This window comes from Mytilus galloprovincialis, chromosome 1 (assembly GCF_965363235.1).
Source record: "Mytilus galloprovincialis chromosome 1, xbMytGall1.hap1.1, whole genome shotgun sequence".
Taxonomy (NCBI): Eukaryota; Metazoa; Mollusca; class Bivalvia; order Mytilida; family Mytilidae; genus Mytilus; species Mytilus galloprovincialis.
This window is the reverse complement of record NC_134838.1, coordinates 3,861,771-3,888,907: the sequence shown is the minus strand read 5'-3', so window position 1 is coordinate 3,888,907 and position 27,137 is coordinate 3,861,771. Positions and strand designations below refer to the sequence as shown.

General features: G+C 32.7%; 1 protein-coding gene across 2 annotated transcripts in view; it reads right to left on the bottom strand.

The window, feature by feature from the left end:
* The window catches only part of LOC143063318 (inositol-pentakisphosphate 2-kinase-like), an 84,976-nt gene that overhangs the window by 41,145 nt on the left and 16,694 nt on the right, over nucleotides 1-27,137 (bottom strand). The window contains exons 1-6 of one of the 2 annotated variants that reach the window (XM_076235391.1): nucleotides 18,282-18,352; nucleotides 14,670-14,744; nucleotides 10,436-10,534; nucleotides 10,104-10,170; nucleotides 9,452-9,621; nucleotides 8,843-8,938 (exon numbers count right to left, since the gene is read on the bottom strand). In XM_076235391.1, the coding sequence (XP_076091506.1) occupies nucleotides 8,843-8,938; nucleotides 9,452-9,621; nucleotides 10,104-10,170; nucleotides 10,436-10,534; nucleotides 14,670-14,744; nucleotides 18,282-18,350 (576 nt within the window). In that variant the 5' untranslated portion in view covers nucleotides 18,351-18,352. Of the gene's footprint in view, nucleotides 1-8,842; nucleotides 8,939-9,451; nucleotides 9,622-10,103; nucleotides 10,171-10,435; nucleotides 10,535-14,669; nucleotides 14,745-18,281; nucleotides 18,353-27,137 lie in introns of those variants that run through there. The other variant, XM_076235400.1, reaches the window with a different exon arrangement.

Below are 27,137 nucleotides of genomic sequence, written 5' to 3'. Positions count from 1 at the left end.
CCAATATGCTCGGTAACTTTCCATACAATGAGAATAAAGGAGACAGTGTGCAATTTTTCACTTAACATTTTATATATAAAAATAAGGAGTTGTGGTAAGACTGCCAATGAGACAACTCTCCACAAGAGACCATGATGTATGAATTGCTCACAAAAAAGTACTTGTCAGAAAAACTCAAATAGAAATCATTTTCAAATTTACTCAAAGTACATCCTATTTGAAAATGAGACAGAAGACTTCAGTGTATGTTTTTGTGGTTGTATATTATGCATGACTTTTTAATGAACTATGTTACTATGCTAAGGCTATAATTGGGGCATCTGTTTCTGTGACTCCAATATGGCTTCTGATAACACATAATTTATTCGGGAAAAAAGGAATCAAAAATTTTGCAGACAAATCTTTATTTTAATACATAAGACAGAGTACAGAAAAGTATAAAAGTATTTTTTCATGTCATTACACTTTCCTCTAAGCTAAACATATATGACATGTCCTTTTCCACTCAGTTACTATTATGCCCTGTATACTAGAAACATGATTCTAAACATGAAGTTTGCCAAATTAAATATCCGGTGCTTTAGGCATGATGTGTATACATTTGTCATGTCACACCTTATGGAAACATATAACACTATCAGACAGATAAAGTAAAAGTAAACTATAGGCCGTTAGTATCTGACCTATATAGTGGTTAGTCCTTGGAAACATGCCAGGGATTTGTAAGTCTAATCCTACACTTTTTATAACGGCCACTTATTTTAACAATAATATTTAGATAAGGGGTTAGAAATAAGTGTTCTTAGACTCATGGGTAGAAATATGATACATTTACAAATCAACCACACAGGTTCTAATGAATGACAAAATATGCAAGTTTATAATACAATATTTTTGAAAACCCCTGAGCAAACCCCTGAGACATATGAACCACACATATGTCCCCTATGACAACCCACATAAGTTCTGATGTCTAATGAAATATTTCTCATAAAACAAGCGCAATATCAGCACCTTCATCTTTTACAGTCAGATTTGTTATTAGAGTAAAGTAAATTAGCTACATGTAGGTGCTAAATAGATTTACCTCCTCATCGTCAGTAACATTTAAATAAACGTGAGGTAAAACATATTTCACTCATCATTTCAAATCATACCAAACAACTCTCTCTATATATATAACACACTAATTAGCTGTCAATGAATCAAAGTAAATTAGCAACATGTAGGTGCTAAATACATTTCCCTCCTCAGCAAGTCCTCATAGTCTGTAACATTTAAACAAATGTGAGGTATTACATATTACACTCATCATTTCAACTGATACGAAACAACTCTATATATATATATTACACACTAATTAGCTGTCAATGAATCAAAATGTTTTGTACGTGACTTTAGTCAGGAGACAACTATTCATATAAAACAGAAGATGTGGTATGATTGCCAACGAGACAACTTTCCACAAGAGAGAGACCATATGACACAGAAATTAATAGGTCACAGTATGGCCTTCAACAATGAGCAATGCCCTTACTGCATAGTCAGCTATAAAAGGCCCTGAAATGACACTGTAAAACAATTCAAAGGAGAAAACTAATGGCCTAATATTCAGTATGTTTGGAACAGAACAATACATTAATAAACATCAACCTTTGACCTTATAGTGCAGTGTCAAGAGTGACTGTGAAAGAAGGTTGGACCGAACAAATCATCCATAACATTGATATTTCTGTAAGCAACTTGCAAAAATGGCCTGAAAATCCAATTGAAAGATAAATCCAAACTGAAAATTTGACTTTTTTTGGGCAAATTTGTACCTTTTATAAAAAATGAAATTAAAGCCTATTGTGTATAAGTCATAGTAAAACAAATTATTTCTGGTAGTTTTGATGTGACTAGTCACTATTCATGTAATCCAATGATAATTTACTCAATACTATAACATATGACGTGAGAAGGTTATCATTCATTTAATGATACAGTTCTCAAACAATATATATCAGTCCTTTTAATGTTTTTTTTTTACTTCAGCAAAATATTAATAGCATTTTTTTGTTTGTTTTTAAAAGCATAGTCTTTCAGTCTCAGACTCCAATATTTAACACATATTTTGCCTAGTACAGATATCAACTCGGCAATGAATAACTAACAATAAATTCTCTACCGAATTAACTAGTAATGAGATTACAGTTTCTAATTTCAGTCTAATTAACAAATGGCATGGATATAAACTGTTTTGTTTGCATGCCAAACTTTAATTACAGGTGAATACACATAATTAAATGATTTAATCAGGTAGAAACCAGCAGGTGTTGTACACATGATCACAACTTACAGAATGTTCTGTGGTGGAACATTTCACAATTTAAGGCAATACAATCTTGTACATGAGTAACTTTAAATCTGGATTATTCAATATTTGTAGCTTTGTTGTGAATAGAAAAAATAAGGGAACTTCTCAAAACTGAAAATAACTCTTATACAGTGGATTCATTATTAAAATACCAGATTTCAATCGACCTAAATGAATCTTGTCAAGACCAAAAAATCAAGTTACAGTTATAATACAAAATTGGTTACCCTTTAAAATTATAATGAATTCTAAGTAATCAGTTGTGTAATTCTCATTTTATTTTCAAATGATATTTGTAATTTTTGTTCTCTCTATGATATAAATGCCTACATGAAAAATTCCTACCACATCTAATGTAAACTACTCTGTGTTAATTGTAGCTTTTATAAAGCAAGAGTGCACATGCTGAAATGTCTCACCTTCTTTACTAATCATTGATATTGTTTAGATAGTCCTAAATATAAAGCTTTATTACAACTATCACATAAACTCAACATTAACCAAGAAAACTAAACATTGGTCAATGAACCATGAAAATGAGGTCAAGGTCAGATGAACCATGCCAGGCAAACATGTACAGCTAAAAATTCTTCCATACAACAAATATAGTTGACCTATTGCTTATAAATTAAGAAAAACAAACCAAAACACAAATATTTAACGCTTAGCAATGAACCTTGAAAAAGAGGTCAAGGTCAAATAAAACTTGTTCGACCGACATATTGATCATAAAATATTTCCATACACCAAATTTAGTTGACCTATTGCATATAGTTAAGAAAAATTTATTAAAACTCAAAAACTTAATTTTGACCATTGAACCATGAAAATGAGGTCAAGGTCAGATGACACCTGTCAGCCAGACACGTACACCTTACAATCATTCCATACACCAAATATAGCAGACCTATTGCATATAGCATAAGAAAAACAGACCAAAACACAAAAACTTAACTATAACCAATGGACCATGAAAATGAGGTCAAGGTCAGATGACACCTGTCAGTTGGACATGTACACCTTCCAGTCCTTCCATACACCCAATATACTAGATCTATTGCTTGTAGTATCTGAGATATGAACTTGACTACCAAAACTTAACCTTGTTCACTGATCCATGAAATGAGGTTGAGGTCAAGTTAAAACTGTCTGACGGGCATGAGGACCTTGCAAGGTACGCACATACCAAATATAGTTATCCTATTACTTATAATAAGAGAGAATTTAACATTACAAAAATTCTTCACTTTTTTTCAAGTAGTCACTGAACCATGAAAATGAGGTCAAGGACATTGGACATGTGACTGACGGAAACTTCGTAACATGAGGCATCTATATACAAAGTATGAAGCATCCAGGTCTTCCACCTTCCAAAATATAAAACTTTTAAGAAGTAAGCTAACGCCGCCGCAGCCGCCGGATCACTATCCCTATGTCGAGCTTTCTGCAACAAAAGTTGCAGGCTCGACAAAAATTATCTTCAATATGATGATTTATATAAAATTTATTTTTATTATATTTGATTGAACTTGTTCATCTTCATGAGTACACAATGGTTTTTACATATAGCTCTATAAAACAAGGAGATGTGTAATGAATCCCAATGAGAAAACTATCCACTAAAGTACAAAAGATTTCAACAACTATAGGCTACCTATGGCATTCTATATTAATATATAAGGTCCAAGGATGACAAAATATAAGACAATCTAACAAGAAAACCTGTGAATGGCCTGAAATATATGACAAACTAATAACTGATAATTAAACATGACAGAAATCAACCAATTACCAACATTAAATTAGGGGCTCCAACTTAATACTGTCTATAAGTACACAGAAAATGTAAATCAGGACAGGTGCATAAAAAAAAAATATACATGATTACGCCAGAAATACCAAAATAAGACTTGGAGACACTATTAAATTCATTTTTTCTACAGATTTCTTCATGATTAACTGAGATACTATTTATTATTATCAATAATAATTTAAAGTTCAATATACACAGATTGAGGACTTCTTGTTGATTGATTTAACCTTTGAGATAATCCCCAGAATTACACAATCAATATGTTTACAAAAATGCTGATATAGAACTAGAATGTTCTCTTACAAAAGATTGCATTATCCACAATCTAGTGTAACAAAATATTTTTTATAGATATATACACTTTATCAGGACAAAGTTCACAAATAATACATTTCCCCCATGATGAACACTTAACTAATTTCAGGACAAAATATTTTCATAAATGTTAAATTTAAAACATGCATGCAACATAAGGGTACACCAAGTACTAACTTAACAAATATGTTTTGGTTACCACATTTTCTGCGTCTGTCCCAACGCGGGAGCCTCTGGCCTTTGTTAGTCTTGTATGATTTTTAATTTTAGTTCAATTATAAATATGTTTTGGAGTTTAGTATGACGTCCCTTTCCACTGAACTAGTACATATTTTTGTTTTAAGGCCCTGTAAGGACACAGGTTTTTCTTGCTGTGTTGAAGACCCATTGGTGATCTTCCTCTGTTTTCTGCTCTTTGGCCAGGTTGTTGTCTCTTTGACACATTCCCCCATTTCCATTTGCCATTTTATGTTTTACTACAAGTAGGTTTTGTGGTGTCTCTTGCATTATTGTATATCAGAGTGTGTCAGTTACTTTTCATGATTGTAAGTGTCCCTGGAGTTTTATGTGAATCCCTTGACAAATTGGTTTTTAATATTATCAAATTGTTTTACTGGGTGGAAACAGATTAAACAACCTAACCATTATTTTGAATTTCTGTTATTGGGTTAAATATTTACAACAACATGCCATAAACTTCTGTATTTAATAAACAATTACTGTCATCATTACAAAAACGTGTTATTGATTTCTAAATACTTCAATGTCTACTATTAAATATATATCATAAACAGCAGTACTAAACCCACACATTCCCTATCATTATATCTCGGACTAAATCCTTGGAATCAGATTTCTCCAATCTGTATAACATGCAGGATTGAAGGTTTCTCCAATCTGAATAACACGTGGGGTTGAACGTTTCTATTGATCCATGATGTAATACCGTTGCTTACACGATGAATACAACGTGCAGTAAATCCTCTTATTCAGTCGGAAAACGACCATAAAAAAAAATTCAATCAGAATAACAAATACATTTTCTTCCTCCCATCAACATAACCTTTATAATAAAGCTCCTTAACAGTCATAAGTCTATTGTTCTTTTTTACAACAATGAATTAGCTTCCATCACATGCTGATGACAAATGATGATATTAAATGTTTCCATGTCAAGATAGTGTGTTTGTTCAATTGTGAGTGCTTATACACTTTATATAGAAGCCATGCTTGCTTCAAACTGATTTTAGAACATTAAGCAAACATCAATCGATCAAACTGCATTTTGCATTAAAAATGCTGAAGGAAAAAAAATATGTAAAATTTGAAAAAAATTGAAACAATTCAGAAATGGGTCCAGAACTTTTTATAAGGGGGCCCATTGGCTGCCTTAAGAGGGGGGGCAGCTACATTTATGCTTCAGTGATTCCCTATATATGAAATAATCAACAAAAATTTTGCAACAAAAGAGGGGCCTCCTCTGGATCCACCTATGCAATCTGAAAGTACATCAATCCTTGAAAGTTCACAGTAAACTAAGGAATGATTGATTGCTTATGCTTGTTTTCAAAATTCCATTGCTTATGAGTAAAACATAATTCCCATTCGTAATTTGTATAACGAACATGTCAACATTACATCAGGAAAATCATAAAACTGTAAAAAACACATTGATTGATAAATGTCATGTTCTATGACAATAATTACAAAAGGAAATATATACTGTCACCATTCAGACAACTAATATTCACTCAATTTTAAAGAAATAAGCATCATAACATTTCAATAAAATATCAATCAATGTGTAAAAAGGTTCATTACAATTCAGGGACATGTAGAATTGAGTCATAGTATTTTCCAAGAGTCATTCAATTAGTCCATATTGATTCATATTATTGGCAGAAAAATTAATGAGACTTAGAAGCATTAGGACATTATATCAAATCATCTAAGTGAAGAAACAGCGATAACAAGAATTTACTCAAGGCGAATAGATAACACTCCCACAAAAAATTAAACACATCATCAGAAAATCCTGAAGAACATTTCCAAAGAGAAGACATTTTAAAATTTAATTCCAACGTAAGCCCTTTGAAAATATAGATTTAAAAAAAATGTGATGAATCAAAACACATCAAAATTCTACGGGTGTAGGAGGGGCCACTGAAAGCTCCTTTTAGTGTACTTTTTATTTTGAATGATTGATTGTTGTTTTCTTTACTTTGCATGGTAAATAGATAGCTAAAGGGTGGCACTCTCTATAGACAGTGCATTGAATTTAACTTCTAAAATTTGACAAGACTTGCCTGCAAATTTCTACATCTAGATAACCAAACAGATGCCTAGCTTTGACAAGGGTTTAACTGCTGATCAAAAGAAGAATAAGGGATGACCATATTTGTATACACCTTGCAGTCTATTTTTTAATAAAATCTTTTCATTACAAGTTTCTATTTTTTGGTTTATTTTTTTTAAAGACACACCATTGAAAACTCTTTTAAATAATCATAATACCATTTGTATAGAAAAATAAACTATCAAATACATATCAGTCCAACAAATTCTAGGAGTTATCAAATCACATGAGTGCATCTTATTTCACAATTTCTAAAATATTTAGGAAATTCCATTCTGAAGGTGGAATCGAAAGCCACAACATAATATTTTATAATAAATGTTTAAGTTTTATTGATATAAAAGTATTTGAATACTTCCTTTATCAAATTTAAATGATAATATTAGATTTAATTGATGTATTATGAATACAGACATTAACTTCTTTTGAGTCAGAAAAAAAACTTTGATCTTATAGATAAATGACATAATCAAAGATTTGATATTAGTCCAAATTATCAGTAATATTGTCCAAGTGTTAGATCATTATCAGTCAAAGGTCAAATTACCTCAGATGACCAGGGGTCACTTCTTTGTCAACTTTAGTGAGAAAATGACATTATCCCTGAGGAAGTTTTTATGCTTGGAAGATCAATGACCCTGTGACAAATTAATTCTAGTAATTAATGAGAAGATATTTATAACTTATTTGACACTAATTTACAGTTATAAACAATGAAAGCAGGAAATTGTATTAATTATAAAATAAAACATTCAGAAATTTTCAATTGTATTAGAAGAAACAATCATATACTGTTCTATTATCAAAAATTATAATAAAAACACCAAACATGTCAATTGTATTAGAAAAAAAGTCATATTCCGGTCAAGTATCCAAAATCCCAATTTTTCAGGAAAGAATCACCGATTGCTGGTATATATCTAATATGCATTTACAGATACTTATAGGAAATATCATAGACAGAAAAAATATGACAGTCATTCCTTAAATATATGTTTAACGCATATAAATCATTGACTATATGTTAAACTGTTTTAAATGATGACACAGCATCTTTTAAAACAACAATGTTGTTTGTGGAAAGAAAAACAATAAAATCACATGTGACCAGGAATTCTTACATTATTTTTTTTACTTCTTTTAGAATATATTGATAAGAAATTTGATGTTTCATTATTTTTTCCTTGTTCTCTCAACAATACTTAATTGATGTTCTATCTATAAAACAACTTTTGTATGTGGTTAACATGAAACAACCAAAGACCTGTACTTCTACATGATTCATATACATGTCTTATGCAGATAGTTTTATCTCTTATGTGAAGGGAACATACTGGTTTATTTATGCAAAGCACATAATCATACAAACATAAAATGCAGTACTTGAAATGTATTTCTAGCAGACTGCTACAGACTACTGGAATTACAAGAGAAAAGTTTAAGAAGGACCATATGTTCTTGCTGTTAACTAATGCTCTTTTTTATCTTCTTATTTTAGAAATGTTAGAAGACCATTTTGAAGGTTGATGGCCCTTCTATAGGCCAGTGTATTATGAAGCCTTCAAAGGGCAAAACTACCATTAACAGAAAAATTATAGAATAAAAGAGATATGCCATATTGTACATATATATACCAAAGAGAAACTGTGTTCACATACAGTATATTTATTGCTTCCTTGCATTTAATGGAAAATGTGGTGAAAATTCAAGGCAAGATTTTTACAGAAAATCCACAGACTATTACTAATCTTTTGATTATAACATTTTAAACATACAGGACTCACATGTTTGTCCTTGTTGTGCTATCTCTTGGGTTAATTGTTTTTAAAATTGTCAAAACATGATGTTGAGTCACTATAGCTGAGCACACCCTAGAAGGTGTACTGGAATTGGTCCATATTTGTAATTGTTTATACTAATATCTTTATTTAAAAATTTGGTTGTAAGGAAATCTTTGCTTGCACTGCATGCATGCAGTAATCCCCATGATTTAAAAACTTACCTTCAGTCTTTGATGTATACAGAATTTACATACACTGTATTTTATTGCACTTTCTTCAGGAAGGCTGCCCGTCTCTGGCATGAACCCTTTCTTTGGCTGAAATATCAGAATATAAATAATTTACAATTATAGTTTACAAGTATTTTTTGTTCAAAGTCATAGTTGAGCACATTCCTCATATTCAAACTATATTTGATTTATCAAATTATGTTTTTTATGCCTAATATATCTGTTTTAACATCAATACTAATGCTAAAGATCATTGTCACACATAAACAAGTTGTTCTCTATAGACAGGGAAAGCACTAGGATAGATTTCTTGAATAGGTTTACTGTGACTACAAAAATGCTTATTTTTGCCCCTAATTCGAACACTGTTGGTACCTTAACCCCCTAAATCAACCCCAATCTTCCTTTTGTGGTACTGAACCTTACTGTAAAATTCATAAAAGACCCATTCACTTAAACTAAAGTCACTGCCGGAAACCAATTGTGTCTTCTGACGATGACAACGCCGATGCAGATGACATCAAAGCATTATATGAACCTCAAAAAAGTTTGTGTTTTTTTAGAAATGTGTTATTTTTTCTAGAAATGCAATGTACTAACCTTGATTTCAACACTAATGGTAGGTCTGTCAGGACAGTCATCAGACAGGCACTGGTTACTTTCTACATCAGTAACAAAACATAGATCTGGTAACATGACAGCACATTTGGTGGCAGGGTCTATGGTTTTATGGCAGTTATGGTTACTGTTTAAACTCTGAGACCTAAACACTGGTAAATATACAATACTACATGTATATGTTTTTGTATATATATGTATACTTTTTCTTTAAAATAAACAACGGTTTGAAGTGATCAACTTGAAAATATAAATGTTGGCTTTATACTATTTATACAAGTCTATCTAAATTGATATAATTATCAGAATATTTCTATTTGAAGCATATTTGATAGAGCTACAATAAGTGCTTTATATTTAACATTAAGATCAGTATCAGTCTGAGCTGCGTATTTACTGTATATCTAAACTAAACTTAACATGCACTAATCATCTTATCTCTATCAGAACATATGTTTTGTGGTTAGAATCTTCAGAAGTAAATTGTATATGTCTGGGATGTGCTGTTATAATAGTTATGTAACATGAATACTTGTAAATATCTTCTTTCTTAAGTAAACTAGAAGAGACCTTGAAATGATACTTTTAAAAATGACATTATCCCATAATTCCCCAAACAAAATGGTGCACATACCTGGTCTCCCATCTGCTATGTCCGACTCTATAGTTTCTGCAAAACCATCGGGGAGGGTAACAATTTTCTATAAAAAATGAAATTATTGTAGGATCATTCTTTATATTATTGATTTCATATTAAAATTATCCAGATATATCTATATAGATTGTGAAATTTAACTTAGCCATCTGAAAACATTCAAAACAGTCATATTGGTTTAAATTAAGAGCAAGCTGGCTTAAAAGTATCATTGGTCATTATATTAGCAATTTAGCAGCCATAATAATAATAAATATCAATCAATTTTATATAAGAAGCCTAGAAATGAAATGTGTATATTATATACATACATGTACAGCTATAAACTGTTTAAGAATCTGTGGTCTAATCACATGTTCGACATACTCTACTTGGTTCTCTAGGATCTGTTTGATCTTCTCTGTCCTTTCCTAAAATAAAAATATCTACCTTCAGTACCACATGAAACTTAAGAAACTGAAACCAGCAGAAAGACAAGTTTAATTTTTATGAAATATGAGTACATATGAGTACCAGGCAATGTCTCCTTTGATTAGTCATACATATGTCATAATCAAACTACAAATTAATAAGGCAATAAGGAATTTTGCGGTTGATCCAGCCTTTTTAAAAAGGGTTTCTTACCAAGGATAAAAGGGGGAGGAGGGGGTTTGAGGAGGGGGATCCAACCATTTGTCCCCATTCAAAAGCATTGACTGTAAAAATAAACAGCAGCGCCATGAGCGCATGATATGCCCTTTGCTTTCAATGAATAAAGTTCAATAACTTCTCAATGTTACATCAGAAATTCATGAAAAATTAAAGGGAAGTTATCTTAATAGATATAAACCAGTCACCAAAGTTTCAGGTTACCATAAACCATTAAATTTTATGAGGGCAGCCATTTTATGAACATAACATGGTACATGTACAAATGTATTCAGAATTAAGAGTATAGCTAATCCTGATTGGTTGATATGTGCACCTGCTATTTTTTTATATTAGAGACCTTGTGCATTCTGCATTATACCAAAGGCCATTTAAATTATTTTCCTTAGTCCTAACAGAACTGAGATGTCTTTTAAACACTAGGACGAGACACTTTTTTAAGTGCCAAATTAATATGCATTGGAGATAAGTTCAATTTACGCTAAGCAAAGCAATGCAAACCTATATTTTTTTTACCAAAACATACTGTTCTAATAACTTTTATTTAATTCTAGCAAGATTCGTTAAAAAAAAACTTTCTAAAGTCGGTATCTCCAAAAAGGCTATCATTGTTGCCTATGGGGAAATGAATTGTTTATTTCACTTGTCATGATATCTGCTCTAAAGCATTGACCGAAACTGAATAATACCCCTTTTCTATGAACACAACCACATGACTCTGAAATGTAAAATCTAAAATTTATACAAATTGAAAGGGAGCTTAAATCAATAGATATAAACTATTCACCAAAGTTTCATGAAACTGCTGAAAGCATTTTTGAGTAATTGTCAGAAAATCAGCCAAACAGATACCCACAAATCTGCAAAATTTCTACTGAAAATGAGAGGGTGTATTTTTCACCAACTTGTGTGATTAATATAAAATTGTGAAAATATCACTTTGAGTTAAGGGGTAGGTCCAGTAAGGGATGATTTTGGCCTCAAATTTCAGGTTCATTTGTGATCTGATGAAAGATTTTTGATACTTTTTGAAACACTTAAATAAAATTGAGAATGGAAATGGGGAATGTGTAAAAGAGACAAACCCAACCAAAGAGCAGATACAGCAAAAGGCCCATGTGTAATAAATTTCAAGTTGATCATTGGATTTCAAATTCATCAAAAACTACCTTGTCCAAAAACTTTAACTCGAAGCGGGACAGACAGACAAACAGACGCACAGACCAGAAAACATAATGCCCCTTTACTATCGTAGGTAGGGCATATACAATGCTGCTGACAGGGTTTGGTAATTACAGTAGCTTACTTTAGACTCTGTAAACACTGAGAGATGAACCTACATATACAATGCTGCTGACAGGGTTTGGTAATTGCAGTAGCTTACTTTAGACTCTGTAAACACTGAGAGATGAACCTACATGTAAAAGGTTAAATTTATCAAGGTCAAAGTAACATCAAATTTCATCAGTGAAAATATCTATTTTTTGTCAAACTGATTTAAAATTTGATTGGTTAACTGTAGTGATAAAGCTCCTTATATAAATAGGCTACCCCATATCCTTTGTTATTCTATTATCTGTAGTTCATCGTACTGGATAGATACAACAAGGTTGTTCAGGCCTCTACAATCACTTGTTTGCACTTGTTCAATGAGGCTAGTAGGAGCAAAAACTTAACTGTGAGTGGAATTGTAATATAACTCAATTCAGTTTGATTGACAGGTTTTCAATGCCTCTTTCAGCACTATATATATATAAGTTTGTCCTATTTCGATGCAGTCTGGGTTTTTTTGGTGGAAGGGCCCAGAGTAACCATCTACTTTTGGTAGGAAAACTGACAATCGTAGTTAATTGAGATTGGAGTCGAGCCCACATACCACATACAGGATTCACACTCACAACCTGAACTTGATGAATTATTAAATTTAGGCTTTTAAATATTGGAATCATTTGAAACATGTATACACTGGTGAAACAGGGTCAACAGTTTATCCTTTCAGACAACTTACAACTTACAAGTGTACCAGTACTTTCACACTAACTTGTCTATTCAAATTTTTATCTGGTACTGAATAAACATACAAATGTTACTTCAGCCCTGCAGATAAAAATGACAGAACAAAATATACCTTCAAAACTTGATTAAATACCTTTTAGGTCAATGACATGGTCACAAAACAGGTCAGTTTGAAAATGTCATACATGTATATATTTAGGCTAAAATAATGTGACTGACCATATAAAACCTAACTAATTTTAATGGATGGACCTTTATTACTATACTCATTTTGTATTTTATGTTCCCTACCTTTTGTAACAGAAGACTTAAATTTAAAAGTAGCTGAAGTATGCCAAATGGATAGATTTTACCGGGTGTATAGCGACAGCTTATTGAACTGTGTATAAACCATTATCAGTTATACCTTGTATAAACAACGACTTAACAGTACACATACTGGATTATACAAAGTCCCAGATTGATCTGACATCAGGCACTTTTTTTTAAGATGACAACATCAATACTGCAGACCTTGACTATTGACCCATTGGCATAGGCGATCCAATTTTATTGATCCATTGAACAATCAACAGGGATCTTCCTCACCATATGGGCAAGATCTATCCAAGTTTATTGCCCTAACAATCAATAGAGATATTCCTCACTATAGGGATATGATTAATCAAAGTTTATTGTTCTAACAACCAATAGAGATCTTCTTGACCATATAGGCGTGATCTATCCAAGTTTATTGCCCTAACAATCAATAGAGATCTTCCTCACTATAGGGATATGATTAATCAAAGTTTATTGTTCTAACAACCAATAGAGATCTTCTTGACCATATAGGCGTGATCTATCCAAGTTTATTGCCCTAACAATCAATAGAGATCTTCCTCACTATAGGGATATGATTAATCAAAGTTTATTGTTCTAACAATCAATAGAGATCTTCTTTACCATATGGACAAGATTGATCCAAGTTTATTGCCCTCACAATCAATTCGAGATCTTCCTCTGATTCTCACCATGGAGGTATGATTAATCAAAGTTTATTGTTCTAACAACCAATAGAGATCTTCCTCACCATATGGGCAAGATCAATCCAAGTTTATTGCCCTAACAACCAATAGAGATCTTCCTCACCATATAGGCAATGTTCAATCCAAGTTTATTACCCTAACAATCAATAGGGATCCTCCTCACCTTATGGGCATGATAGATCCAAGTTTATTGACCAAACTATCAATAGGGAATATTTACCCAACAATCAATCAATGCAAGATCCCTGTCATATGGGCATTATCGATTCAAGTTTATGAGCATGATTTATTAGATAACATCCAGAAACTAACTTTCAGTTAATCAAAAGATGCTTTGACTATGACCTTGACCTTTGACCTCTAACTGAAAGTTTATCATTCAACCATATCGCTTTATCAACCTATGTGATATGATTGCCAAAAAGATAACTCTCTACAAAGAACCAAATGACACAGAAATTAACATCTATAGGTTACCATTGCCTTCAACAAGGAGTAAAACCCATACCACATAGTCAGTAATGCAAGGGCCGGATTTTATAAATGTAAATCAATTCAAATGAAAATAACGGCCCGATTAATGAATACAATAATAGAATAAATAGGATATAAGTTTTGTTAAAGATAATCTTTTTGGCGCAAATGATTTTGCCTAGAAATTGCAATGGTGACCACACATGGAGCCTGGAGGGCAGCACATGCCAATTGCCAGATAGTTGATGTGTTGATATTAAAAGACTACACCTGATTGTTTTGATTTGGTGTTAACTACATTCAGTCTGTTATTCTATTAAAAACACCACTAACATTCAGAATAATATTGCCATGTTGTTGATGTACTACAATTACAACTTACCTTATCAGAATGATTGTTGTGATCTTGATGTGAAACTATGGTATTTTTTTTCATCAATCTGTATACTTTTTTATCCTACAAAAGTGAAAATATGCTGTTTTATGGGAGAAATATATAACACAAAAATTTTCGACATTCAAATTCATGTCCTAAAAAAATTACTAATAATTGTTTAAGGAAACAATCATATCTTTCCTTAACTTTGTTCAAAGATAGTTTTATTTAAGTACTTTTCAAATGGTACAAAAGACTTATCATTATTGTGCTCAAATATTGTTATGCGTTTACTTTACTACATTGGTTAGAGGTATAGGGGGAGGGTTGAGATCTCACAAACATGTTTAACCCCGCCGCATTTTTGCGCCTGTCCCAAGTCAGGAGCCTCTGGCCTTTGTTAGTCTTGTATTATTTTAATTTTAGTTTCTTGTGTACAATTTGGAAATTAGTATGGCGTTCATTATCACTGGACTAGTATATATTTGTTTAGGGGCCAGCTGAAGGACGCCTCCGGGTGCGGGAATTTCTCGCTACATTGAAGACCTGTTGGTGACCCTCTGCTGTTGTTTTTTATTTGGGCGGGTTGTTGTCTCTTTGACACATTCCCCATTTCCATTCTCAATTTTATTATGTATATATATTAACAATGGACAATGACAGGGAATTATTTTAACTACTGTTAAATTGTCTTATAGGCACCTCTTTGCAGAAATCATTGACTAAATGTATAGATGGAAAGTTCTGTCAAATTATCTGTCCTATAAAATAATATAAAACTTATCCAATGAATGTGTGTACAATAGAGGGGGTACAGGGGTAAGAGGGAATCTCATTATAAAAATAAGGAGATGTGGTAGGATTGCCAGTGAGATAACCATCAACCCAGGTTTAATTGAAGCCGTTGTTAGCAATTGTAGGTAACTGCACAGCCTTCAACAATGAGAGAAAGACATACTAGATATATAGTCAACTATAAAAAGCCCTGACATGAAATATGGGAAACAATAGACCACTTTGGAGTTCATCCGTCACCGGAAAAAACTCGTCAATTATACGTGCCTTTATGACGTCATTTACCAGACAGAGGGGGTAGCCTGTATCCCTGCACTATTTACCGTTCATCAAGCGTCTTAGTGATCATCATTGTGCAGGATAAACTAGAAATAATGGTTGTTCTGTTGGTACTCAATGACAATTCCCTAATGACTGCAATGCTGATTGTCAATTTTGAGAATTCAATTTGCCGAATAATTCGTACAATATAGAATTATAGTTTTCAAACCACTCGCTCGACATTGGAACGGAAGTGACGACGCCCCTAAACGCACAAATGACGTTCACTAAAACCAGAGTTTTCATGGTTTTTGACGGAAATGCATCGAACTCGAAAGTTGTCTATTCAACTTCATCTCAAGAGAAGGCTGATTTCCAGAGAAAAAACAACAACAAATTGTGATTTTCCCATGAATATAATATGTTTGTTTCAGCAGCACAAGTCAATATAATTGAATCTGGATTTCCCAACGAAACACTTAGCTACAATGTTCATTAAGCCATTCACTGGATAGAGAAGTCATTGTACAAAACAAAATCAACGACTATTGAGTTATGATTTCTGGATGTAGGATTTCTTTGATTGCCCCATCAAATGCAGATCTGGGTGCTGACATTCCATTAGTCATTTAGAATAGTGAGAGGTCGCGACTTGTGTGTACAGATCAAACCAACAACGTTGATTTCGGTTCAACTTTTGAATCAGCATTTGATTGGAAATCTGACTTTGTCAATGAATTCATGGGTGACAACATCATTATGAAAAGTAAACGTGCTACAGGTCAGACATTCATGACATTGAAATATTATTTCTCTTTTAAGCCTTTACTGTATATGAGGAACATGATTTACAAACTGCAACATGTATACCAACAGAATATTTATTATGTATACACATACAAATAGAAACAAAAAACATGCAGTCAACCACATCTTTTTTTTATAGTCAACACTTTTTCATAATTGCAGCCTAGACAAACTATATAAGCCAGCTTCTTATCAAACATCACAAAAGAACCTCCTACCTCAGCCTGATATTACCAGATTCCTTTCACAGAAGAACCAGCGAAGTTGTTAACAGAAATTGTAAGGGACCATATAAAAGAGTGGCATACTCAGGGGTGTAGCCAATGACATAAACATCCACTTCAATTAAAAAAAGAATCAGGATGTCATGTCTTTTAAACAAAAACATTATTCCTTTAATGGTGACTACTAACTCTGTAAAAATATCTCTGGTTCTGGTTAAACATGGACATGAGGTCAGCTACCAAATGCTTGATGTATACTTAAATGTGCAAATTCTTGGACAAAATACAGATTTTCAATATAAACTGTGCAAGGATTGAAAGCAGTATAGGCTAAAGTGATAGATACTAACCCCAGAACACATTAATACAAAGTTACTGAAGCCTTCTCCTCTAAAAGTAAAACTAACATATCTAGTGACCTCCATTTACAATGTATAATCTCCAACAGATAGAGTTCTAAGAAAAAGGTTAATATACCAATATGCAATAATTGATAATTTTAGATCAAGCAATGAGACAAAGGCCAATATTCAAATAAATAAATCTTTTTCAGGGTATGTCATGGTACTTAATCTTGCATATAACAAATAACAAATATCAATTTCCAAGAAAGTCATACAACTTTCTGTTTCATGAAATAAATTTCAATTGCATGAACATATTTTCTTCCATACCCTGATACTCAGAGAAAATTATGTGGTAAAAATTAACCACATCAACCCTTGCCCTAGGGGAAATTTGGTAGGACAAAAAGTCACAGGACAAAAAGTCACAAATAATTTGTTGACAATTGTTTGAATATATAAAAGAAATATCTTGAAATATCTACATATAATCATATTAAAGTTTAGGAAGTGAGTCATTATACTTGAAAAATTTAGATTTATCTAATTTTAATCGTGCAAAAGATATATTTCTTGGCCCCAAGAAGCCATTTAAGTGCAAAGCCACTTTGACATTTTGTTTTTTTAACACTTAATTAATCATCTTTGATATTTTTTTGATAAATTTTGTTAACAAAGTTGGTTTATATACAATAGTCCAAGAAAAATACAAAATTAGTTTTGTAGAAATAAGGGGTTTTCCTTCAAAGAAAATAATCAGAAAAAATGAATTGTGACTTTTTGTCCTGTGACTTTTTGTCCGTGACTTTTTGTCCGTGACTTTTTGTCCTGTGACTTTCTGTCCTACATTCATTTATCCCCCCCCCTTTTAATACACATTTTTCTGTCTACAACTTGCAAATAAAATAAAATAATAACAGTTTGGTTAGATCTCAAATTCTATGGTCACCAAGTCATTGTTTGAGGAATCCCTCTAATGGTGGCTACTGCTGCCACTAGTATAGAATATCTGCGTAATACATGTGTACATCTGGTTCTGGTTAACCTGTTAACGTGTAAAAACGAGATCCGCTACTAAACTTGGTGATGTACACTCATATATACACATTCCTTGACAAAAAAAAACAATTTTCAATATACATGGAATGTATTAAGAAAATGTGGATATTTCTGTGACAAATACTAACCCCAGAGCACGTTAATACAAGGTTATTGAGACCTTCTCCTCTAAAACTGACATTTCCATTAACCGCCATTTTTTTAATCTCCACAAGAAAGAGTTCTATGATATTGGGGTTCAGTTAGGGAACCCAAGAAAAGGGTTAATATATAAACATTAGGAAATTGATTGAACAAAAAGACAAATGTCAATACACGAATAAATAAAAATATTAAAGGTATTTTCTTTACCAAACCTCCTCAATAAAATGAGACTTAGAGGTGCTAGATAAATTTTGCCTTGGTGTTCACAAGGATTTGTATAGTATATATACAAATCCTTGGTGTTCATAATACTACATTGTATCACTAATATCCAAGAATTGGAATCTTGAATGCATTTAAATTTCTTTACCGTTTATTTAATATTTTCTGCCATGCCTGAATGCCTAAATGAACGATTTCTGGGTGCAGAGAAACTTGATTTTCTGGACTGGTGTATATATATATCAATCCCATTAGCATTGTTGAATTGACCCAACCACCCCCCTTTTTTTAAGACTGAATGTCATGATATTCAGAATATCAATACGATTAAACAATACTCAGAAGTTTGTAATAGGCCTACCCTTCTTTAAGTTTCCCATTGGAGGTCAGGCGCATTATATGAAACTAGTGTTACTGTATGATATACGCAGAGACATATAATATACTATAATAGTATTATCAAGGATTTGTATAGTACTATACAAATCCTTGGTATTATATGTCTCTGATATACGTAACGAACTTGTATGGAAAAGAGAACTTGGAAAAAAAGGGGGTCTCAAGACGACGATGTCAGTATCTCATTCAGCTGTTATCGAACAGCTCTTCTATCTATAGTGCCAGAAACATGTATAATAGTATATATATGTCTCTGTTTGTGCCCATTAGAGGCATGATAAACTGAGCTTTGAGAGCGGCGCGGGGATTGTCGTTATGTCACAAATAAATTACCGCTATTTATAGGAAATAGAACGTAAAGAATATTTTAAATCACTACATTTGTAAATGTTCTAAACCTAAACTATATATTTTCACGTGAAATTTTTGAATGTAGGAAAAAAAGTCACAGGAAAAAAATCACGGAAAAAAATCACAGGAAAAAAGGTCACATCCAAAAAGTCCTTACTGCGTACGTACACTTTATAATCAATCTGCCTCCTTGATGTTATATACTTTAAAAGAATAAGAACTAGTGGCTCTCGTGAAGAGCATGCTTGTGTCGCTCACCTGTATCAAGTGTTTTGGAAATCTGTTAAAATCAGGTTAACTTGACAGTGGCGTAGCCAGGGTATCATTGATATGGATGCGAAACTGTCGTTTGGGGACTTTTTTACGCAGAAAATTCTATTTTTCGGACGTTATCCCTGTATGCATGTGTTCTCCCCTAGAATCCAACACTGGCTAGAATTTTGTTTAATTTCAAAATACCCACAAATATACATTTTATTTCCAACAGAATTTCATTGTTTTCTCGAACTTGACTACCATCATTAAATTCAGAAATATTTGATGTAAATGTTTCACACCAAAACTTATATTTGACATCTCAAAAACAGACCCATAACAGTAAGCGGCAATTCTGAATGGAACTTCGGAATATAGGAACCAAATTACCCCCCCCTTTTTTCCCCGTCCCCTTTTCTCGGAATTTGAGCCTCCCATTGGTCCGGTCTTGTAAGCGCTGTCATGATGTGTACAATACTTGCCAGATTTTTATGAAACTTATATCATCATGCAGCAATGTCTTTCACACATGCGAGTAAAAATCCTGATCAAATATTTTTAAACAATCATAGTATGCCCCCTTGGAAATATAAATTATAATGAAAATGCCATAATTTGTATTTGTTCTAAAGCTATTATTTCTCTCGAGATTAAATTTGAAAAAAAAATAAAAAAAAATAAAAAACGTGTCTTGTTTAGTTTTTGCCGTTGTTTCTTAAAAAGATAAAATATGTCCAATGTGGGGGACATTGTAACTCTAATCTTTTATTGAAAATAACATTAATATTTGTTCCAAGATGGAAAAGGGTATTTATTAGCCCAGGAATGATAACACTCCATAACAAATATAGTTTTTATCACGTCGTCTTTCGTGCCACAGGAAACGATATCAGGATATGATGTTTCAAATTTTTTTAAACTAGTAACATTGCCGTTAGAGCTCCGCTTGGCTCAATTTCAGACCAAACTTGTCCATAGGTCTGCGTATCATCATCGTCATCTGTGCTTGTCGTAGCCGACGACGTGGAACGAAGTAGATTTTTTACAAAAAAGTCGAGAACACTTTTGTGCGATTTATCCATCTTGTTTACATAAAAGGAAAAACCACGCATACTGCTTCGGAAATGATTTGACGCTATTCTTATATCTTCACCCTTGTTACATTCGGATACCCCCATGTGTATACTTTTGCATTATATATTTATTTAATTTTTTTTTGTCAAAATGATGTGGATGCTTGAGCATCTGAGCATACATGCAAGCTACGCCACTGCTTGAAATCATAATAAATAGTATTAGATACCCTAATAATTATTTGAGATCATGTTTGGTTTAATTTGTTCCTGCCGATGTAGTTCATCCCATCTTACAATAGTTACTGAAGACTCATTATTATTATTTAAATGAGTTTTGGAGTTTCGACTATTTGAAATTGCTTTGTTTAGGTTTTTCTTTTACATTTTCCCAATATACCTCTGTATATATAGTAAACCCATATGTTCTTTTTTGGCCATTGCAGCCATGTTGGTTGGTATGGATGACAGGGTCACCAATGATACTTTTCAATTAAAATCAAATCCCTATAATGGAAATTGTGGCAAAATTTTATCATATTTGGCCCAGTAGATTACTTGGAGAAGGTATTTTGTAAAAGAATACAAAAAAAAAAAAACGAAAATGGTTAAAAATTGACTCACTGTGTGCCAGGTGAGAGAAGGAGAAAAGAAGGCAGATTTATATTCGTATGCAGCTGATCTTACAACATCAATCGTCATAAACATATAACATTTACCATCAGGAAAATTTAGCTTTGTTTTGACCATTTTTGTGAACATTTGATAGTACCTTGCCCATCAAAAATCGACTTGCTATGTTTAGGCTACAGAACACTCTACAAACTAAGAATAATTCATAAATTAAGTTCGATTGAAGTCGTCTTCTGGCTCGCGTTCTACAACTAATCTTTTTGTCCTTTTACTAATGTCCTTACTATAATGTAAACAAATTTGACTTTTTTTTTAATTTTTGGTACTACATAGGATTACATTACTGAAATTAAGGTTTGTCTGTAGATATAGGCTAAGGAAGATGTGGTATGAGTGCCAATGAAACAACTCTCCATCCAAGTCACAATTATAAAAGTAAACCATCATTATAGGGGATAGCACGGTCTTCAACGTGGAGCCTAGGCTCACACCGAACAGCAAGCTACAAAGGGCCCCAAAAATTACTAGTGTACAAAATTCAAACGGCAAAAACCAACGGTCTAATTCATATAAAATACGCGAAACGAGAAACACTTATGAACCACATAAACAGACAACACCTTACAAATATTGATTCATTTCGTCTTCAAATCATTGTTCCACTACTAAATTATCTATTCTTCTTACCAGTACACTTGGTACAATAAAAAACCTGATATTAAATTGTTCAAATAAGGCATTCGGAAATAGTGGAATAAATTACTTTTGGAGGGTAAAAAACTCGTTTGAAGTACTTGATAAATTGCATGCTTATATTGGTGATTTTGAACCACATTGCCTCACATTCTCATTAAGAAAAAATTCACACACCTAATTAACTAATTTTAACCACTGAACATCAGATTCCTGACTTTATAGGACAGTGCAAACAACTGCAGCGGACTATTTGACAAAAAGCTTTATGTTTAACACCACACCGAATTTACTCCATGCAAGTACAGACAAACTTGTGCAAACGGAATATTATCAAAGCCTGGCAGCTAATCAAAGTTTTGAGTTGTCTGTGGTATCTCAACCATGCATACCTTAGGTACAATAGCAATGTATTTTTTCTGGCTTTTTTTTTTACAAAAATGAATCTCAAATTTGCAATGACTTTTTTTTAGTTCGTATATATATATGCTTAAATAACATGTGACAGCAAATGTCGATCCAGGATTTTGAAAGAGGATACACTAATATCAACTAGGCAACATGACAGAGACTCGGTTAGCAGAAGAAATTTTTGTTTTTCAACGTTTTTAATAGATATATGAGTCATCTATTTGTTTAACGTCTTCGTTTTCTGGCAACATAGAGTTTACTATCCATATCCGTTTGCTGGAAAATCCTTTTGGTTTTATCTTATTTGGATTTTGTTCTTGTGATTAAAAGAAATGCACAGAACATTGGCTATTCCAAGTAATAGTTTTACATCTGGGCAGTCAGAAGGCTCATCAGAAGGTTACAGGAAGTCCCCAGTTTTACAATGTAAATCAAAGCATGCACATATATATATATATACTAAGTAATATGTTCAATCCAAAATTAGGGGCAAAGATATAAACCAATTATACCAACTTTTCTGACAGGAAATGGCTATTTGAAGACTTTAAATTTACAGATGCAGTTATGAACCTGGGGGCTGACTAGATATTTAAGATGTGCCATGGTGCGCTGAATAAATACATTGTTTGTTACTTAAATGGTTACTTGAAACAGTTGCATCTTTGTTAGTCCATGTTACCTGTTTGGAAAGGGATTACCATTAAACTTGACTGCAGACTGTTTATCTTACTGACATACACTGTAAGCACAGTTGTTTAATTTCAAATACACGACCTACACTAGAAGCAAAACTTAACAGGATCACATTTGTTTTGTACGCCTCTTTTTTTTTTAATCCATGTTTTGTTCTTTTTTTTTAAATTCAAAATTATTTTTACGTTTTTTTCTGTATCGTCATGAACCTAAATAAATTAGAAATAACTTGAGTATTTGCTTTTAAATATATTAATTTCAAGTTTACTTTTCACGGTGGTCAAACAAATAACAAATATCTCCTGACCTGAAGTTTCTATGATGTTATATATATATATATTGTATATTCTCAGTTATGTATGTACATTATTAATTACTCCAAATTTCGATATCAGCGGAACTTAATACCAGTCAGTATGATAGGTCTATTAACAATTTCAACAGCTCAGCAAAAGCACTTAATATCAGGATAAAATATACAATTAAATCCCATATGCAGTCTCAATGAAAATGTGTCATTAACCTGGTAGTGATGTATACATGTATACATGCATAATGCAATGTTTGCATGTTTATTTTATGGATTGATCTATAAAATAGTTCCTTGGGTTGAACATCTCCTGAATAATCTCTGTTCCCTACCAAGTGATTCCCTCTGTAAAATAATTGTGATGTTTGATGGTAAGGGGACAATCCAGCCATTTTAAAAGGGGGGGGCTCTAACCCAGGACAAAAAGAGGGGTTCACTATATGTCCCCATTCAAATACATTGATCGTCCAAAAAAATGCAGTGGGTCCAACACCCGGATCTGCCACTAACCATGTAATATATAAGAACCACATTTTTGGGGTGATGCACTTTGATGCTTGTACATATAAACCGAATGTGTATAGAAAGTTTATAATGTATTGGTTTATCATCGTTAAAGACTTTAAGTCTGTTGCACAGGAACTTGTCTCAGATTTTTTTTTACTATATACCTTAATACATTATTAAGGTATATATACCTTAATATATTATCAAGGTATATAGGAAAAAATATTCTGAGACAAGTTCCTGTGGTCTGTTGTTAAAAAAATAAATTATGCTTTAATAGCCTGCAAAACCAGGATATATATGCCTAGCATACCTTGTCCTACTCACACATCTCATTGTCGTGAAATTTGAGTCAAAACTGTTATCTGACATATACATGTAATTCCATAGATTCACATTATAATTTTGAGCATGTGTACTACATGCCAAGTTTCAAGTTGAAGTGACCACAACTTTAAGGTTAACAATTACAATCATTCATTGTTTGCTTATAAATCAGGCCATTGGTTTCATGTTGGAATTGTTTCTTATACAATGAACTGTCATTTCAAGACCTTTTAACTGACTACAGTACAGTATGGGTTTTGCCCAATGACATTAGGCAATAATACCACATCTCTTTATTTTCATTTTATACTTTGAATTCATTTTTATTCTTCATGGAATGCCATTTTTATTCTTCATGGAATGCCATTATAGGTGAACCTTGAATTCAAATGTTCAACAAGTCATTTTCTGTAGGCTGTAACCGGAGTAAATTCATGAAAACATGATTTTTCCTCAATCCATGAAAAATTGGTACCAACAAAATTAAATGAATTCACAGTACTTAAACCTTATACACGTTAAATGGATGCATAGACTGTAATGCCACTTTAGAATCATACTAATACATGTAGGCAGAGATACCAATTTTCGTGGATTTCGAGGGCATTGATGAACCATAAAATTTAATGTTCAACAAATGGCAAATCTACAATAGGCTTGACATACTTCAGCATAAGAGTGCACACGCTGAAATGTCTCGCCTTCTATACTAATCATTGATATTATGTTGATAGTCCTAAGTATAATTAGTTATCAAAGGTACCAGGATTATAATTTAGTATGCCAGACGCGCGTTTCGTCTACATAAGACTCATCAGTGACCCTCCTATCAAAATATTTATAAAGCCAAACAATTACAAAGTTGAAGAGCATTGAGGATCCAAAATTCCAAAAAGTTGTGCCAAATACGGCTAAGGAAATCTATGCCTGGAATAAGATAAGCTAAGCTTTATTACAACTGTCACATTAACTTAACATTAACCAAGATAACTAAACAAAGACCAATGAACCTTGAAAATGAGTCAAGGTTAGATGAACCATGCCAGGCAGACATGTAAAGCTAACAATGCTTCTTTACAACATATATAGTTGACCAATTACTTATAGTTTAAGAAAAATTAACCAAAACACAAACACTTAACACTGTGCAATGAACCGTGAAAATGAGATCACGGTCAAATAAAACCTGCGCGACTGACATAAAGATCATAAAATATTTCCATACAACAAATATAGTTGACCTATGGCATATAGTAGTAGATAAAAAGACCAAAACTCAAAATCTTAACTTTGACCACTGAACTATGAAAATGAGGTCAAGGTCACATGACATCTGCCCGCTAGACATGTACACCTTACAATCATTCCATACAACAAATATAGTAGACCTATTGCATATAGTATGAGAAAAACAGACCAAAACACAAAAATTTAACTATAACCACTGAACCATGAAAATGAGGTCAAGGTCAGATGACACCTGCCAGTTGGACATGTACCTTACAGTCCTTCCATACACCGAATATACTAACCCTATTGCTTATAGTATCCGAGATATGGACTTGACCACCAAAACTTAACCTTGTTCACTGATCCATGAAATGAGGTCGAGGTCAAGTGAAAACTGTCTGACAGACATGAGGACCTTGCAAGGTACGCACATATCAAATATAGTTATCCTATTACTTATAAGAGAGAATTCAACATTACAAAAAATTTGAACTTTTTTTCAAGTGGTCACTGAACCATGAAAATGAGGTCAAGGACATTGGACATGTGACTGACGGAAACTTCGTAACATGAAGCATCTATATACAAAGTATGAAGCATACAGGTCTTCCACCTTCTAAAATATAAAGCTTTTAAGAAGTGAGCTCACGCCGCCAGATCACTATCCCTATGTCAATCTTTCTGCAACAAAAGTTGCAGGCTCGACAAAAACCATGAAATAACATAGTTTACCACAATCCACGAAAACAAATGAATCCACAGTATATTGAAATCTCATATAATGAAATGGATTATTTTACAACTAAACAACTTTTGACTCCAAAATATATACAAATGTACCTACTCTGTGGTATGACATTCTGGAACTTTGTCAAGTAAGAGCAACTAAAAGGAGTAAAATCAAGCTTTCACTTGGTACAATTATAGAGGGAATTAACCAGAACTATCACTATACACATCCAATTCATCAATGTTTTCCCAAACTGGCATCAATTATAAGCTCAAATTTAACATTTCTTGCCAGACAGAGTATCACTATATGATAGTCCAAGACTCCAACCATAGAGTGCAAACCCGTTAAAAGGTTATACAAGAGTGCACACACTGAAATGTCTCGCCTTCTATACTAATCATTGATATTATGTTGATAGTCCTAAGTATAAAGCTAAGCTTTAATACAACTGTCACATAAACTTAACATTAACCAAGATAACTAAACAAAGACCAATGAACCTTGAAAATGAGGTCAAGGTCAGATGAACCATGCCAGGCAGACATGTACAGCTAACAATGCTTCTATACAACATATATATAGTTGACCTATTACTTATAGTTTAAGAAAAATAGACCAAAACACAACCAGGTGCTCCGCAGGGCGCAGCTTTATACGACCGCAGAGGTCGAACCCTGAACAGTTGGGGCAAGTATGGACAAAACATTCAAGCGTGATACAGCTCTGAATTTGGATTGTGATCAAATTTTTGACATTACATGGTTTTTTTTACACAAAACAAATGTCAAGATTTTACAAATCAATTAAAGATTTCTTCTTATTTAAATCTAAAATTAAATAGTTGACACAGCATAGGTTTCTGACACAGAATGAATGTGGTCTAATGAACTTAAAAGTTTTTTTTGCCTTTGAGCAATTCACTATGCTGTTGAATATTAATCCTCTCAAAAAAATGTTTGAAGAAATTTTCTTTTTATTTATGAAATCTGAAATGAGAAAA